This window comes from Aplidium turbinatum, chromosome 1 (assembly GCF_918807975.1).
Source record: "Aplidium turbinatum chromosome 1, kaAplTurb1.1, whole genome shotgun sequence".
NCBI classification, from domain to species: domain Eukaryota; kingdom Metazoa; phylum Chordata; class Ascidiacea; order Aplousobranchia; family Polyclinidae; genus Aplidium; species Aplidium turbinatum.
Genome location: NC_137472.1, coordinates 470,549 through 484,475, shown reverse-complemented (window position 1 = coordinate 484,475; position 13,927 = coordinate 470,549). Strand labels below are relative to the sequence as shown.

Genomic DNA, 13,927 nt, shown 5'->3' with positions numbered 1-13,927 from the left:
ATAAACTGGCGCTTTCGATAAATGGTTCATGATTACTGTACCATTACACCTCAGATTGTGACTCACAATTGTCACGTTTCACGTAATCAAACGTACGTTGTCATGCTTTAAAACGTACGTATGAAACGTACGTGTTCACGTTGTCATGTTTCTTACGTTCACACGTCGGCAATGGGCTCCAAACTCCACCGTCCAGACATTTTCCAACAGTATTTCCTTTCAAGATGTAACCAGAATTGCAGGTATATACCACTTCCACTCCGTATGTGAAGTCATCAATCTCTGTGGTGTCCACTGCTCCATGTTCTGGGTACTCGGGGTATGAGCACTCAAAAACTTTAATAAATAGATAAAAATTGAAAAAGTGACCAAGTTTTACCTGAAAGAAGGAATGGAATGATCTCAACAATGAAACGAAGCAGTCCTACTTTCACAATCAGGAATTTCGCTTGGGTTCCATTCTCCGGTAGTGGAACATTGAGTGTAATTTTGTGAAGAACTCAGCTCGTAACCTTGCAAGAAAAGAATAAAAACATTGTGAACAATTGGGCTTCGGCAGTAACACCTTGAAGAGAAGAAACTTTTTGTGTCGAAAATCATTATTTAAAATATAAATGATAGAAAACAAAGTATATTGGTATTACTTGAGGACCGACTTCAAAAACATCACAAACAATGCTCTTACCTGGCTCCGACACTGGCGTGACAAGCTATGAATGAGTTTTAAAAGATCGTTTTTAACAAACTTAATGCACTACCTCAAAACGAAACAACTAAGAAATAAATTAATAAAATTCTCCCAACATCAATAAAATCAACAATCGAACGAAAACAAATTGTAGAAAAAGAATGCATGGCAGCTTATTTAGGTTCCAGCTTTTTTTGAATCCCTGGTCATCAAAAATAGTACCAGGTCCCTAAGTTATCTCCGGTCTAGATTAAAAAAAACTTTTTGGATCTCCTCTAAACGTTATTGTAAATACAGTGGTTGTAGTGTTGGGAGTATACTGCACAGTAAAACCAGTATCTGCGCTGTTGGTTTGCTTAATAAAACATGTACTGCAAAATAATTGTGTTAAAATATAGATTTTTTTTGTTTTGTCTTAATAAAACTATCATGAAAGAAATATTTACCGGGATTGCATCCAAAATAAACTCTTTTTCCAAAAATGTAGTCGTTTCCCACTTTATATCCATTGTTTGGTTTTCCTGGATTCCTACAATTTACTGGAATGCAATTGAAGGCTTCCGTTTTCCACTGTCCTCCAGGTAAGCATGTTGTCCTGGCATCCCCAGTCAGATTAAAACCTAAAATTTTTAAAAGTTTATCAATTTAAATCCCTTTCTTGTGGGCATTCAAACCAAGAAACTTTATTTGTAATTTTAAAGCATTAAAATCTCGTGGTAACAAAGTTGTATTAAGAAGTAATAAAATGCTCACGATTTGTTTTCATTCGGAAACGATGACTTACCATATTTACAAATGTAGATGATGACTTACCATATTTACAAACGTAGATGATGACTTACCATACTTACAAACGTAGATGATGACTTACCATACTTACAAACGTAGATGATGACTTACCACATTTACAAACGTAGATGATGACTTACCATACTTACAAACGTAGACGATGACTTACCATACTTACAAACGTAGATGAAGACTTACCACATTTACAAACGTAGATGATGACTTACCATACTTACAAACGTAGACGATGACTTACCATACTTACAAACGTAGACGATGACTTACCATATTTACAAACGTAGGATACGGTTTCTCCAAGTTTATATTTAAGTTTGGCTGCGTTAGGGTAAGCTGTGGAAGACTTTGGTGGTACTTGGCAGCCCTCTAAACAACATTTTCGAATTAGTGGTCCTATACATAACGCAGAATGAACCTTGCAACGTTGATGCAACCACAAGTAATGGAAAGCGAGAAGAAAGCAGCAAGTTTATTTGTTGACATCTTTTAGATAATGTAATTTTATTTATTACTGAAGATTTTGACTTTGAAAAGTTTGTACATTTCGTGTGCGATTTCATTCCATACTTTTGGACCTTGAACTTTTAGGCTTGAGCTTGATTTCTTCGTTTCAACTCGGCAAAAAATAATTGTTCTGTTAAGAGGATCTTGTAATGTAGTTCACTTCGGGTTTGAAAGTATCGAATAAAGATTGATGGCAGACGTTGACTTTTGTATTTGAACATAATTTTTGCCATTTCATGTTTTCACATGAGGTGCACTGGTAGCATACAACACTCCTGATAGAGTGAAGTTGCTGTAGTTGTTCGTTTCTAAATATCATGGCTCGTTGAATTTTGTTTTGCAAGACCAATATTCGATTTAATTGTTTGTTTCATTTTAACCCTTTGCTTTTCAACGTTTTTTTGGAAGTTAACTGCTCAAGGGGGGGCCGTTTTTGGATCAAATTCAATCAGCTGTTACGTGTTATCCGCTGGTGCTATTTCAACAGAAGTTGCACTGGTGTGAAAAAAAATCATTTGTCTATAAGTTTGAAAAGTCATTATTTTAAAATTTTAAATGTTAAACTTGATATTTCAATTTTTGCAAAGGTACCCAAAAACGACAATTTTGATTTATCTTGCCGCTATTTAATTACCGTGCTAATCCGATTTCATGCAAAGTTCTGAATAACAAAGAGCTCGAGCGAACGCACGAAGTGTGTGTGCGGTGTGCCGAATCATTGCATTGATAAAGATTTACTTACGACTTGCGAGCAAATCTTATTGTAAGCTACTCACTGATTCTAAAATAGTTACAATCAGAGTAATATTGTTACACGAATTTGAAAAAAAAAACTGCGTTTGTTGTCTTACATTTTTGTCCTAAACTAATGCATTCCCAAACTCATGGCCAGCTTGTAGTTTTATGGAACCAAACTTCTCATAAGTAACAGCTTAGCCTGCTTGAATAGCTGTTTACATCTTCGTTTGTGTATTTTAGGTCTACAATTGAGTTTGTAGTATGAATATTTTTAGTAGAGAGAAGACAATTGAACAAGTTGTTGAAATTATCTGAAATTTCTAAGTTCAAATTAGGTGCTTTTGAAATTGTGGATTTGTGTCAAGTCGCATCACAAATATCATGCAGGCTACATCATAACTCATTTCGCTTACGAGTGTTTATAAACATGACTCATAAATTACATCCACAAACAATACAGCATTTACCTCAACAAAGCTAAGTTCGAAGCTAAACTTTTTATTGAAGATTGTGTCAATCAATTTGAAAATACATTTTTAGTTCGCCAGCGTCGAAACAATGCAACAGCGAATTGATCAACATGCGTAAACAAAGGAAATGTGAAATACCCACAGTCAGCAAAGCTACATAAATTTAACGTTTACAAATGTTGAATCAATGTAAAAGGACTGGATTGCTGACTGGGTCGTCATTGTTTGAAACACAAAAAATACGCGTAAAGGCGACAACATCAGCAAGGCAGCGATTATGTTTCTGGCCAAAAAAAAATTAACTTTTGACTTCAAAGATAAAAATGATTATAACGAAGCTTCAAAGTTTGTCGTAAAAAATATTGCAGAGATACAATAAACATAATTATTTTGTGCCAGATTGTGAGAAGACTTCCTAGATTCTTTCCAAACATTTGCAGGATTGCAAATTATTTTCTATAACTTTGTATTGCCAAAAAATGGCTTCTTTGTTGAAACAACGTGGCTACAATTCTATAAAAAATTCTTAGGCCTACTACATTGAAGTAATAAAATTTTTTTTTGTGATTTTGCTGATGACGTTTTACAATATCCGAGAAGTAAAAAATAATAATGATGAATTATTTTACAAAACCGTGGTTTGCAAGCGCTTCACAAAAAATTGTTGGGGGAAAATTTACCATTAGACGTAAAACGTTTGTAAAAGAAAATTGTCGGTTTACGTATTTATAATGTTTATTGCGTTGTTCGAATTATAAACTGCCTGTATTGTCTACCTTTGTGGTTGCCGGCCAGCTTAGAGCAGCATGCAAACTACGCGTTTATGGTATTTGCATCGTGTTATGATTCTCGAAAATTTCCCACAAGGTCTTTATTTTTATCGTGATATTTTTGTGCCTTTTCTGTCCGAAACTTGAAGTCATTGTGCAGCACAATCCACATCGGTTTTTAGACTCAGTCTTCATTGAAAATAATTTGTGTGGTGCATCATTTCAAGTAGTGTCTTCCCCTAAGCTGTTACACAAACGGCCCAGAACCAGGTTGATTATTATGTATCTTACAGCCGTTGAGTGCCCGTTATTGTATGTGTGGAATTATTACTGTAGATGTCTGACCACATTCATGCTAAAGTCGAGAAAATTCTGCTTTCGGGTCCTTGCCGTTATTTACGGTATTTTTTGTTGACAAGTTTAGGCAGCATTTTTCCAAGATAAATGAAGACATCGGTATTGTTCGTCACCTAGATTTAGTTTTCTCAGCATTGTTTATTCATTCTTTGATCCACTAGTTTGTCCCACTTTTGGTATAATCGGATCGTTTATAAATGGCGGGTCTTCACAATAGCCGACCTCTTATACATTGGCGCAACGTATTCAGATGTTGAATCAATGATGAAAAAAGCTGATTTGTTGTTTATCTGATGTGACGCCTAGCTTTATGCCTCTTCTACATTACAAAATATTTAGTGATGTAGATGAGGCATTATCATCTTTATTTTGCGCTCTTTGGAACAACACACAGTGCGCTGTGAAACAAAAATGCAGGACATAACAACAAGTAGGCAACATAAAGCAGGGAAGGGACATGTAGCCATCGAGTTAGCTGCTACGTGTAAATGGAGCCTATCTCATAATTTTGAGTGTATCTCACAACTACTGTTTGCAAAAACGCCATTTCTTCGGCCTCTCCCAAAAGCATTTGCGGTGATACATTTCCTCAATTGCAAGTTTTGTCACTGAGAGCATTTCCATAGAACGTTTATTTCGAAACCAGGTTTTCGTGCATTTACCCAAGAGAAGATTTCTTATTGTAACGTTTTTTATTTGTCAATGAATATTATCTGCTTGAAACAACTGGTTTGAATAGTTTGTGGCCTACATAGCCTACTATTTTGATCGTGGATTGCTATTCTTCTTTGTAGAGCTAATAACGCAAAAAACGTTTGCTATTATTGTTTCTAATTAACAGCTTTGTGATCACTGGCTTTTCTTTTATGGCATAAGAAATAACGCGCTTTGTATTATTGAGGTCAAACCAAACAAAGGAAAACAAGAGGATGTTTCTCTCTGCTCGCGCATATCGATGCACGAAGCAATTATGAGCTTATGGCTTGTTATCGCAATGTAATCCATTTCACGCTTTGCTGGAAGTGAGCTAGAAATAGCAAAAATTCACCAAAATCTTGAATTTACAAGAAAACTACACAACTTTTAGCATCAAATTTAATATCATCAGATCCGCCTGGCAATTTTAGGAAAAGTCAAGAAAAACCAAGTGCATGGCGTTACTGTGCTTCAAATAATCAAAGGAAATATGAGGGGGGGGCCAAATCTGGCCTCCCCTTGAGGAGCAAAGTGTTAAGCCCAACTGATAATTTTATAATCAATAATAAAATGAGCCATTGCAGAATAAAGTTGAGTAACTATTTTCAGTTTACGTATTTTTTTAATTTTCGAAAAGAAAGATTTCTGTTTGTCAAATTCCAGTTTTACCAGTTTTTTCAAAATTGTCAAAATTGTCAAATTCCAGTTTCCAGTTTTGTCAGGTGGCACAGATACAATTGCAGTACCTTCATATTTGTTGCATGAAAATCAGCATAGGTACATTTTACACTGCTTTTATTTGTCCGAACCTTTCAATACACCACTCAGACATATCATATTATGAATGTTGGCAGTTGCTATATCTGCCGATACCAGAAGCCGAAACAAGGTAAAGCTGGAAAAAGCTCTGTGGTTTGCGTCCAACATGTTTGCAACGAACATTCGCATGAGACAACGGGTGTTGTTTGTGAAAATAAATAAAAAAAATTCCTAATTGTTGAAATTGTGAATATTGTGGTTTGTATTCATTTTTTATAGCAAAAAAATTATTCCTTCAAAAATAAAATTTATGTCGTTTTTGCATTGTTTCCTTACAATACATTCGAAGGTACAATTATACCTATGTCGCTTGCTGAAAGTGTAAAAACAATTCGGCCTCTTTTCCAGAAAACGTGTAAAGATTTTTTTTCTTTTGAAATTTGGCCTACCCAACCTACAGTAACTTAAAAGTATGGAGATGTCAGAAAATTTTTAGGTCAATATGGTCAATAAAAATGCTATCACAGTTTAACAACAAAAGTTACAATTGCACCAAAGTCTCCGGACGAAGGTTAACCCTCTTTGTGGCGACACGGGGTTTTATGAGGACCCTCCACGGTAGTAGTGAAATGTTTCTCAGAAGGAAATATGCTAAAAATGTGAAATTTCTTGACTTAGTTTTTACTCTTTACAAATTTTCTATTTATTTTACAAAATTTGAAAAAGCGACACCGTCTCAGGTGTTTGATTACTGTACCATTACACCTCAGATTGTGACTCACAATTGTCACGTTTCACGTAATCAAACGTACGTTGTCATGCTTTAAAACGTACGTATGAAACGTACGTGTTCACGTTGTCATGTTTCTTACGTTCACACGTCGGCAATGGGCTCCAAACTCCACCGTCCAGACATTTTCCAACAGTATTTCCTTTCAAGATGTAACCAGAATTGCAGGTATATACCACTTCCACTCCGTAGGTGAAGTCATCAATCTCTGTTGTGCCCACTGCTCCATGTTCTGGGTACTCGGGGTATGAGCACTTGACTTAGTTTTTATTCTTTACAAATTTTCTAAACCTACACTGGACATTTTTCTACCTTCCTGCCCTACACAATAAGCACTTCGTCTCAGGTGGCTAGAAATTTTCGTACGATGCTAGTTATATATAATTTAATGTAAGTACAATATAAATCATACTTCGGCCGGACGAAGGTTAATGGACATATTTCTGTCCGAATACTCATTTCACGTAATTCAAAATTTTAGATGTTTAAAACGTGAGAATAAATATTCCGGAAGTTAATTGCAATTCAAAAGCTCTCATCGTTAAAGCGTTAGAAGGACCCAAAGTACTCAACAAACAAACAGTATATACCAGTGGTTCTTAACCTTTTTTCTATCAAGCCCCCCTTCAATAATGTCCATGTGCCTCGCGCCCCCCCTAGATTTTAAATAAGTATCATACCAAAAAAATGCATTTTTGTCTGTTTATTGTACACATCAGCGAGATACTTGACACTGCTTCTTAGCGACTAGATTTTTAATACGAGGTTTAACTCCAGAGAGTGAACAACGTAAGTTTCCTAAATATGAAGTAAAAATAGAGCAGCGTCGAAAAAATTAGATAAATCTGAATTGCGAGTTCAGCGCAAAATAGTTTTGTAAAGTTCTGGTCTAACTAATAAAGCAAGAATTACTGAATACAATATAAAATAAGATAAAATACAAAATATGACGAACAGCATAGGTCCTAGAACATTAAAGTAATTAAAAAAAATTGAAATTGTTATAGAGCTCGCCCCCCCCCCCCTGAGAGATGCTTCACGCCCCCTGGGAGGGCGCGCCCCCCCGGTTAAGAACCACTGGTTTATACCATTAAACATAACATCTGCATTCCTGCACATAATATATGCACTACTGGAAATAAGATATGCGGTTTTGTACATAGAATATGTAGGCTACTATAACCCAAAGTCCATGCTGCAAGAACAAGATAATTACCAACGCAGCTTGGTGCTGTTCCGGTCCATTTCTTGTCCGACCTGCACTGCCTTCTACTGGTGCCATTCATGATGAAACCTCTGTCGCACTCATACGTAATGATACTTCCGTATTTTCTTCCATGGATTTGTACGGTTCCGTTAGTTGGTGCTTGCTGAATAGGGCAAGTTAAATCTGCAATGTTTTATTCAGATTTTAGAGGTTTATATTTTGCGACTAATTCAAAACATTTTTAGCTCTTATGTTTCTAAAAATGCTCCATAATTTGATTCTACACAGGCATACAAATATTTACAACAGGCAAATGAATAGTGATGGCTTACTGCAGAAACAAACTACAACAAAGATTGACAAAAATGGAACAACTTATTAAAAAATTAAACTGACTTGGATTATAACAAGACATTCCACAAACGTCGTCACAAAGACATCTTTTCCTCACTCCTCTGCAATCGTTCACGTCCGCACAGCTCTTCTTACAAGTTCTTCCATCTTCTAAACGGCTCAAGTCTCGGATTTTACAAACTGAACCGTGTATGGTAACGACGCCTGAGAGCAAGAGAATATTGGTAAAATGTCCTGTCTGCTTTCAATGGTTATGTCAAAAATAAAAATGGAATATAAAAATACCTCAGTAGAAATAATAACTATACGACATATTGTATGTTGGTCCATGGCCACCTGGAGATGCGGCCTGATTTGTCACATTTTGCAGATTTTGATTACAGCTACTGCTAGTGCTTGACTGACATTTTTTGAGATGTTTTTACTTTTTGCGGTTTCCTAATGACATAAAACTTTTTTGTTGCCTTGGAGAAGCAGTAGCAAATGAGAAAAAGTAAGTTAAAAAACGCAAAATCAGACTGTTATTGAAAATTAACAGTCTGACTAAAATCTTCGAAATCAAATTTACTTTGTTTTTCAACATGTGAGAATGTTTAAACCTATTGTGTCGTCTGGAGAAAAGAATAAAGAAAGCGTAAAAATCTAATTTTTAGAAAAATTTATTTAAACGTTTGTCCAAAGTTAGAAAAACCTGGAAATTTCTGCAAAATGGGACAAATCAGGCCGTATCTTTAGGTGGCCATGGTTGGTCCTTATATTATTTTTAGGAAAACGAAAGTTCTTCAAAGCAGTAAGGCTACGGCCTAAAAAATACAAGTTTGACAAATAAGTTTCTGCCTCCTAAAGTCATCCATTTATCTACGAGAAGCAGCCCAGTATGGAACAAGTTTTTGGTGCAATAGCTTTTTCCAACATGTAAATTCTACAGAGCTAAGTTGCCTCGGTTGATACAAACGATTGCATCGATAATGTATTTTTGTCGCATCTCGGCTTAATATATAGTTTGACGAATTTTTAAAAGATTTCTTAGAAACAACTTTGAAAGATTTACAAAATTTGGGACAAATTTGACTGGAAGCAATGATCTACAGCAACGTGATTAACACTTTGCTCCTCAAAGGGAGTCCAGATTTGGCCCACCCCTCATATTTCCTTTAATTATTTGAAGCACAGTAACGCCATGCACTTGGTTTTTCTTGACTTTTCTTAAAATTGCCAGGCGGATCTGATGATATTAAATTTGATGCTAAATGTTGTGTAGTTTTCTTGTAAATTCAAGATTTTGGTGAATTTTTGCTATTTCTAGCTAACTTCCAGCAAAGCGTGAAATGGATTACATTGCGATGACAAGCCATAAGCTCGTAATTGCTTCGTGCATCGATATGCGCGAGCAGAGAAAAGCATCCTCTTCTTTTCCTTTGTTTGGTTTGACCTCAATAATACAAAGCGCGTTATTTCTTATGCTACAAAGAAAAGCCAGTGATCACAAAGCTGTTAATTAGAAACAATAATAGCAAACGTTTTTTTTTGCGTTATCAGCTCTACGAACAATAGCAATCCATGGTCAAAATAGTGGGCTATGTAGATCACAAACTATTCAAAAGAGTTGTTTCAAGCAGATAATATTCATTGACGAATAAAAAACGTTACAATAAGAAATCTTCTCTTGGATAAAGACACGAAAACCTGGTTTCGAAATAAACGTTCTATGGAAATGCTCTCATTGACAAAACTTGCAATTGAGGAGATGTATCACTGCAAATGCTTTTGGGAGAAGCCAGAGAAATAGCGTTTTTGCAAACAGTAATTGTGAGATACACTCAAAATTATGAGATAGGCTCCATTTACACGTAGCAGCTAACTCGATGGCGTCCCTTCCCTGCTTTATGTCGCCTACTTGTTGTTATGTCCTGTATTTTTGTTTCACAGTGCACTGTGTTTTGTTCCAAAGAGCGCAAAATAAAGATGATAATGCCTCATCTACATTACAAAATATTTTGTAATGTACAAACAAAATGTACAATGTACACAATGTACATTACAAAATATTTTGTAGTGTAGACGAGGCATAAAGTTAGGCGTCACATAAGACAAACAACAAATCAGCTTTCTTCTTCATTGATTCAACATCTGAATACGTTGCGCCAATGTATAAGAGGCCGGCTATTGTGAAGACCCGCCATTTATAAACGATCCGATTATACCAAAAGTGGGACAAACTAGTGGATCAAAGAATGAATAAACAATGCTGAGAAAACTAAATCTAAGTGACGAACAATACCGATGTCTTCATTTATCTTGAAAAAATACTGCCTAAACTTATCAACAAAAAATACCGTAAATAACGGCAAAGATCCCGAAAGCAGAATTTGCTCGACTTTGGCATGAATTTAGTCAGACATCTACAGTAATAATTCCACACATACAATAACGGGCTCTCAACGGCTGTAAGATAACACGATGGTTCTGGTTCTGGGCGATTTGTGTAACAGTTTAGGGGAAGACACTACTTGAAATGATGCACCACACAAAAGATTTTCAATGAAGACTGAGTCTAAAAACCGATGTGGATTGTGATGCACAATAACTTCAAGTTTAGGACAGAAAAGGCACAAAATATCACGATAAAAATAAAGACCTTGTGGGAAATTTTCGAGAATCATAACACGATGCAAATACCATAAACGCTTAGTTTGCATGCTGCTCTAAGCTGGCCGGCAACCACAAAGGTAGACAATACAGGCAGTTTATAATTCGATAACAGCGCAATAAACATTATAAATACGTAAACCGACAATTTTCTTTTACAAACGTTTTACGTCTAATAGTAAAGTTTCCCCAAACAATTTTTTGTGAAGCACTTGCAAACCTCGGTTTTTTAAAATAATTCATCATTATTATTTTTTACTTCTCGGATATTGTAAAACGTCATCAGCAAAATCACAAAAAAAATTTCATTACTTCAATGTAGTAGGCATAAGAATTTTTTATAGAATTGTAGCCACGTTGTTTCAACAAAGAAGCCATTTTTAGCAACATAAAGTTATAGAAAATAATTTGCAATCATGCAAATGGTTGGAAAGAATCTAGGAAGTCTTCTTACAATCTGGCACAAAATGATTATGTTTATTGTATCTCTGTAAAATGTTTTACGACAAACTTTGAAGCTTCGTTATAATCAAGTTTTTTTCAAGTTTTTTTGAAAGTTTTTTTTTTTTGGCCAGAAACATAATCACTGCCTTGCTGATGTTGTCGCTTTTACGCGTATTTTTAGTGCTTCAAACAATAAGGACCCAGTCAGCAATCCAGTCCTTTTACATTGATTCAACATTTGTAAACGTTAAATTTATGTAGATTTGCTGACTGTGGGTTATTTCACATTTCCTTTGTTTACGCATGTTCCTCAATTCGCTGTTGCATTATTTCGACGCTGGCGGACTAAAAATGTATTTTCAAAGTGATTGACACAATCTTCAATAAAAAGTGAGCTTCGAACTTAGCTTTGTTGATGTAAATGCTGTATTTTTTGTGGATGTAATTTATGAGTCATGTTTATAAACACTCATAAGCGAAATGACCTATGATGTGGCCTGCATGATATTTGTGATGCGACTTGACACAAATCCACAATTTCAAAAGCACCTAATTTGAACTTAGACATTTCAGATAATTTCAACAACTTGTTCAATTGTGTTCTCTCTACTAAAAACATTCATACTACAAACTCAATTGTAGACCTAAAATACGCAAACGAAGATGTAAACAGCTATTCAAGCAGGCCAAGGTGTTACTTATGAGAAATTTGGTTCCATAAAACTAGAAGCTAGCCATGAGTTTCGGAATGCATTAGTTTAGGATAAAAATGTAAGACAACAAACGCAGTTTTTTTTTTTTTTCAAATTCTTGTAACAATGTTACTCTGATTGTAACTATTTTAGAATCAGTGAGTAGCTTACAATAAGATTTGCTCGCAAGTCGTAAATTCTAATCAATGCAATGATTCGGCACACCGCACACACACTTCGTGCGTTCGATCGAGCTCTTTGTTATTTAGAAGTTTGCATGAAATCGGATTAGCACGGTAATTAAATAGCGGCAAGTTAAATCAAAATTATCGTTTTTGGGTACTTTTGCAAAAATTGAAATATCAAGTTTAACATATAAAATTTTAAAATAATGATTTTTCAAACTTATAGACAAATGATTTGCTTTGACACCAGTGCAACTTCTGTTGAAGTAGCATCAGCGGATAACACGTAACAGCTGATTGAATTTGATCCAAAAACGGCCCCCCCTTGAGCAGTTAACTTCAAAAAAAAACGTTGAAAAGCAAAGGGTTAAAAATACAATTTTGTCAGGAAATGTGCATAAGATCTGGCAACACTTTTGCATCACACCCTACTTTGAGTACCGAGATGACGCAAGTTGCGTTCCCGATACGTTCTTGATTTCTCTGGTTTTGAAATGAAACAGCAAAATAGAAATGAAACAGTATTTTCAGCAAAATATCATATAATTTATGTTAAATGTTCAATGTGCATATTACCATTCGAACTAGTGATTTCAACTTACCAAAATGACAAAACACGAACAACAAAAAAATTATTAACTTTAACATTTTATCTACATTCTACAGTAATTCCTGAAACCCAAAAAACAATTCATCAGTGAGATGTGAGGCGCTTTCCAAGATGAAACATATTTTTGCATCACCTCTTAGGATGCTACGTGCATCTCGTTATCTCGCAGAAAATTGTTAACGATCACGTTAGAATTTTTGAAAAAAATGTTTGTCATTTTTTCCAATGTTATGCACCTTCGCTAAAATGAATATTACACGCCTGGCTAATCAAAAAATTCAAAGTCGAACTATTTAAATGACTTGGTTATCCTTGCAAATCAACTTTGTTGTTACGAATAGAAGTATTTATTGGTTTTCACTGAAAACTGTGGATGTGATGCATGTAAAACTATCATAATTATGATACCCAGTAGCGGATCCTGGAAGCATTTCGTCAAATTACCGCTCCACCAAAAAATAAAATAAAGAACGGAAATAAACATGCAATTTTTTTTCAGTTCAGCTTATTCTCATTGTCCAAACCAACTCTACAAGGATCGTGCAGTGTCAGCAGGAAACATAAGGCAGGGGTGTCCAAAGTCAAATCCGGCTCACGACATCTTTTTGTATAGCTGCTCCTGTTGTTGCACAATGTGTTATGTTTTGGCCAGCAAACACACAGAAATCATACGAATTTAATTGAAATTTTCATTTTAAATTAGGAAAGGCAGCACTTTCTAACAGGCGAAGCCAACGAGAAAAGTTAGAATCACCAATGCGTTGTTATTGTGACATCATCTGTTATTGTTCTGAAGAGTATAACAATGAATGATACCGCGATACAGTCGACCGTTCATTTTCTTGCTAGCTACTTTCACGATCCCATTCAGGGTTTTGCCGCATTGAAAATGACTTGTTGCTATTCGCTTTCTGCATTAACCCTGATAAGGTTCTTCTAATCCAGCGAAGCCGAGTGACGAAGCTGACCAACATCTTTCATTCGTATCTTATTATCAGCAGCTAGATAAAGCAATTTCAGAAATGGCAACGTTCGCAAAGAAAATGTTTAGCTTGTTCAGCTCAACGTTTGTATGAGCAGACGTTCTTGGTTTGAAATCAAGACGTCCGTTTCATCCTTCACATTAACACAACTTTGTTTTAAAACGTTTCTGGATGTTTCCATTGGTAATGAAAAGGCAAATGACTTATATAAAATAACGTATTGT

The 13,927-nt window shown here is 35.4% G+C and overlaps 1 protein-coding gene across 1 annotated transcript in view; it reads right to left on the bottom strand.

Annotated features, from left to right (window-relative positions):
• LOC145778647 (E-selectin-like) overlaps positions 1–12,784 on the bottom strand; it is a 28,532-nt gene extending 15,748 nt beyond the window's left edge. Inside the window, exons 1-7 of the mRNA XM_082590185.1 lie at positions 12,713–12,784; positions 8,183–8,344; positions 7,796–7,969; positions 1,763–1,861; positions 1,135–1,308; positions 429–512; positions 157–336 (exon numbers count right to left, since the gene is read on the bottom strand). Coding sequence (XP_082446311.1) covers positions 157–336; positions 429–512; positions 1,135–1,308; positions 1,763–1,861; positions 7,796–7,969; positions 8,183–8,344; positions 12,713–12,758 — 919 coding nt within the window. The 5' untranslated portion in view covers positions 12,759–12,784. The remainder of the gene's footprint in view (positions 1–156; positions 337–428; positions 513–1,134; positions 1,309–1,762; positions 1,862–7,795; positions 7,970–8,182; positions 8,345–12,712) is intronic.
• Positions 12,785–13,927: the final 1,143 nt, after the last annotated feature.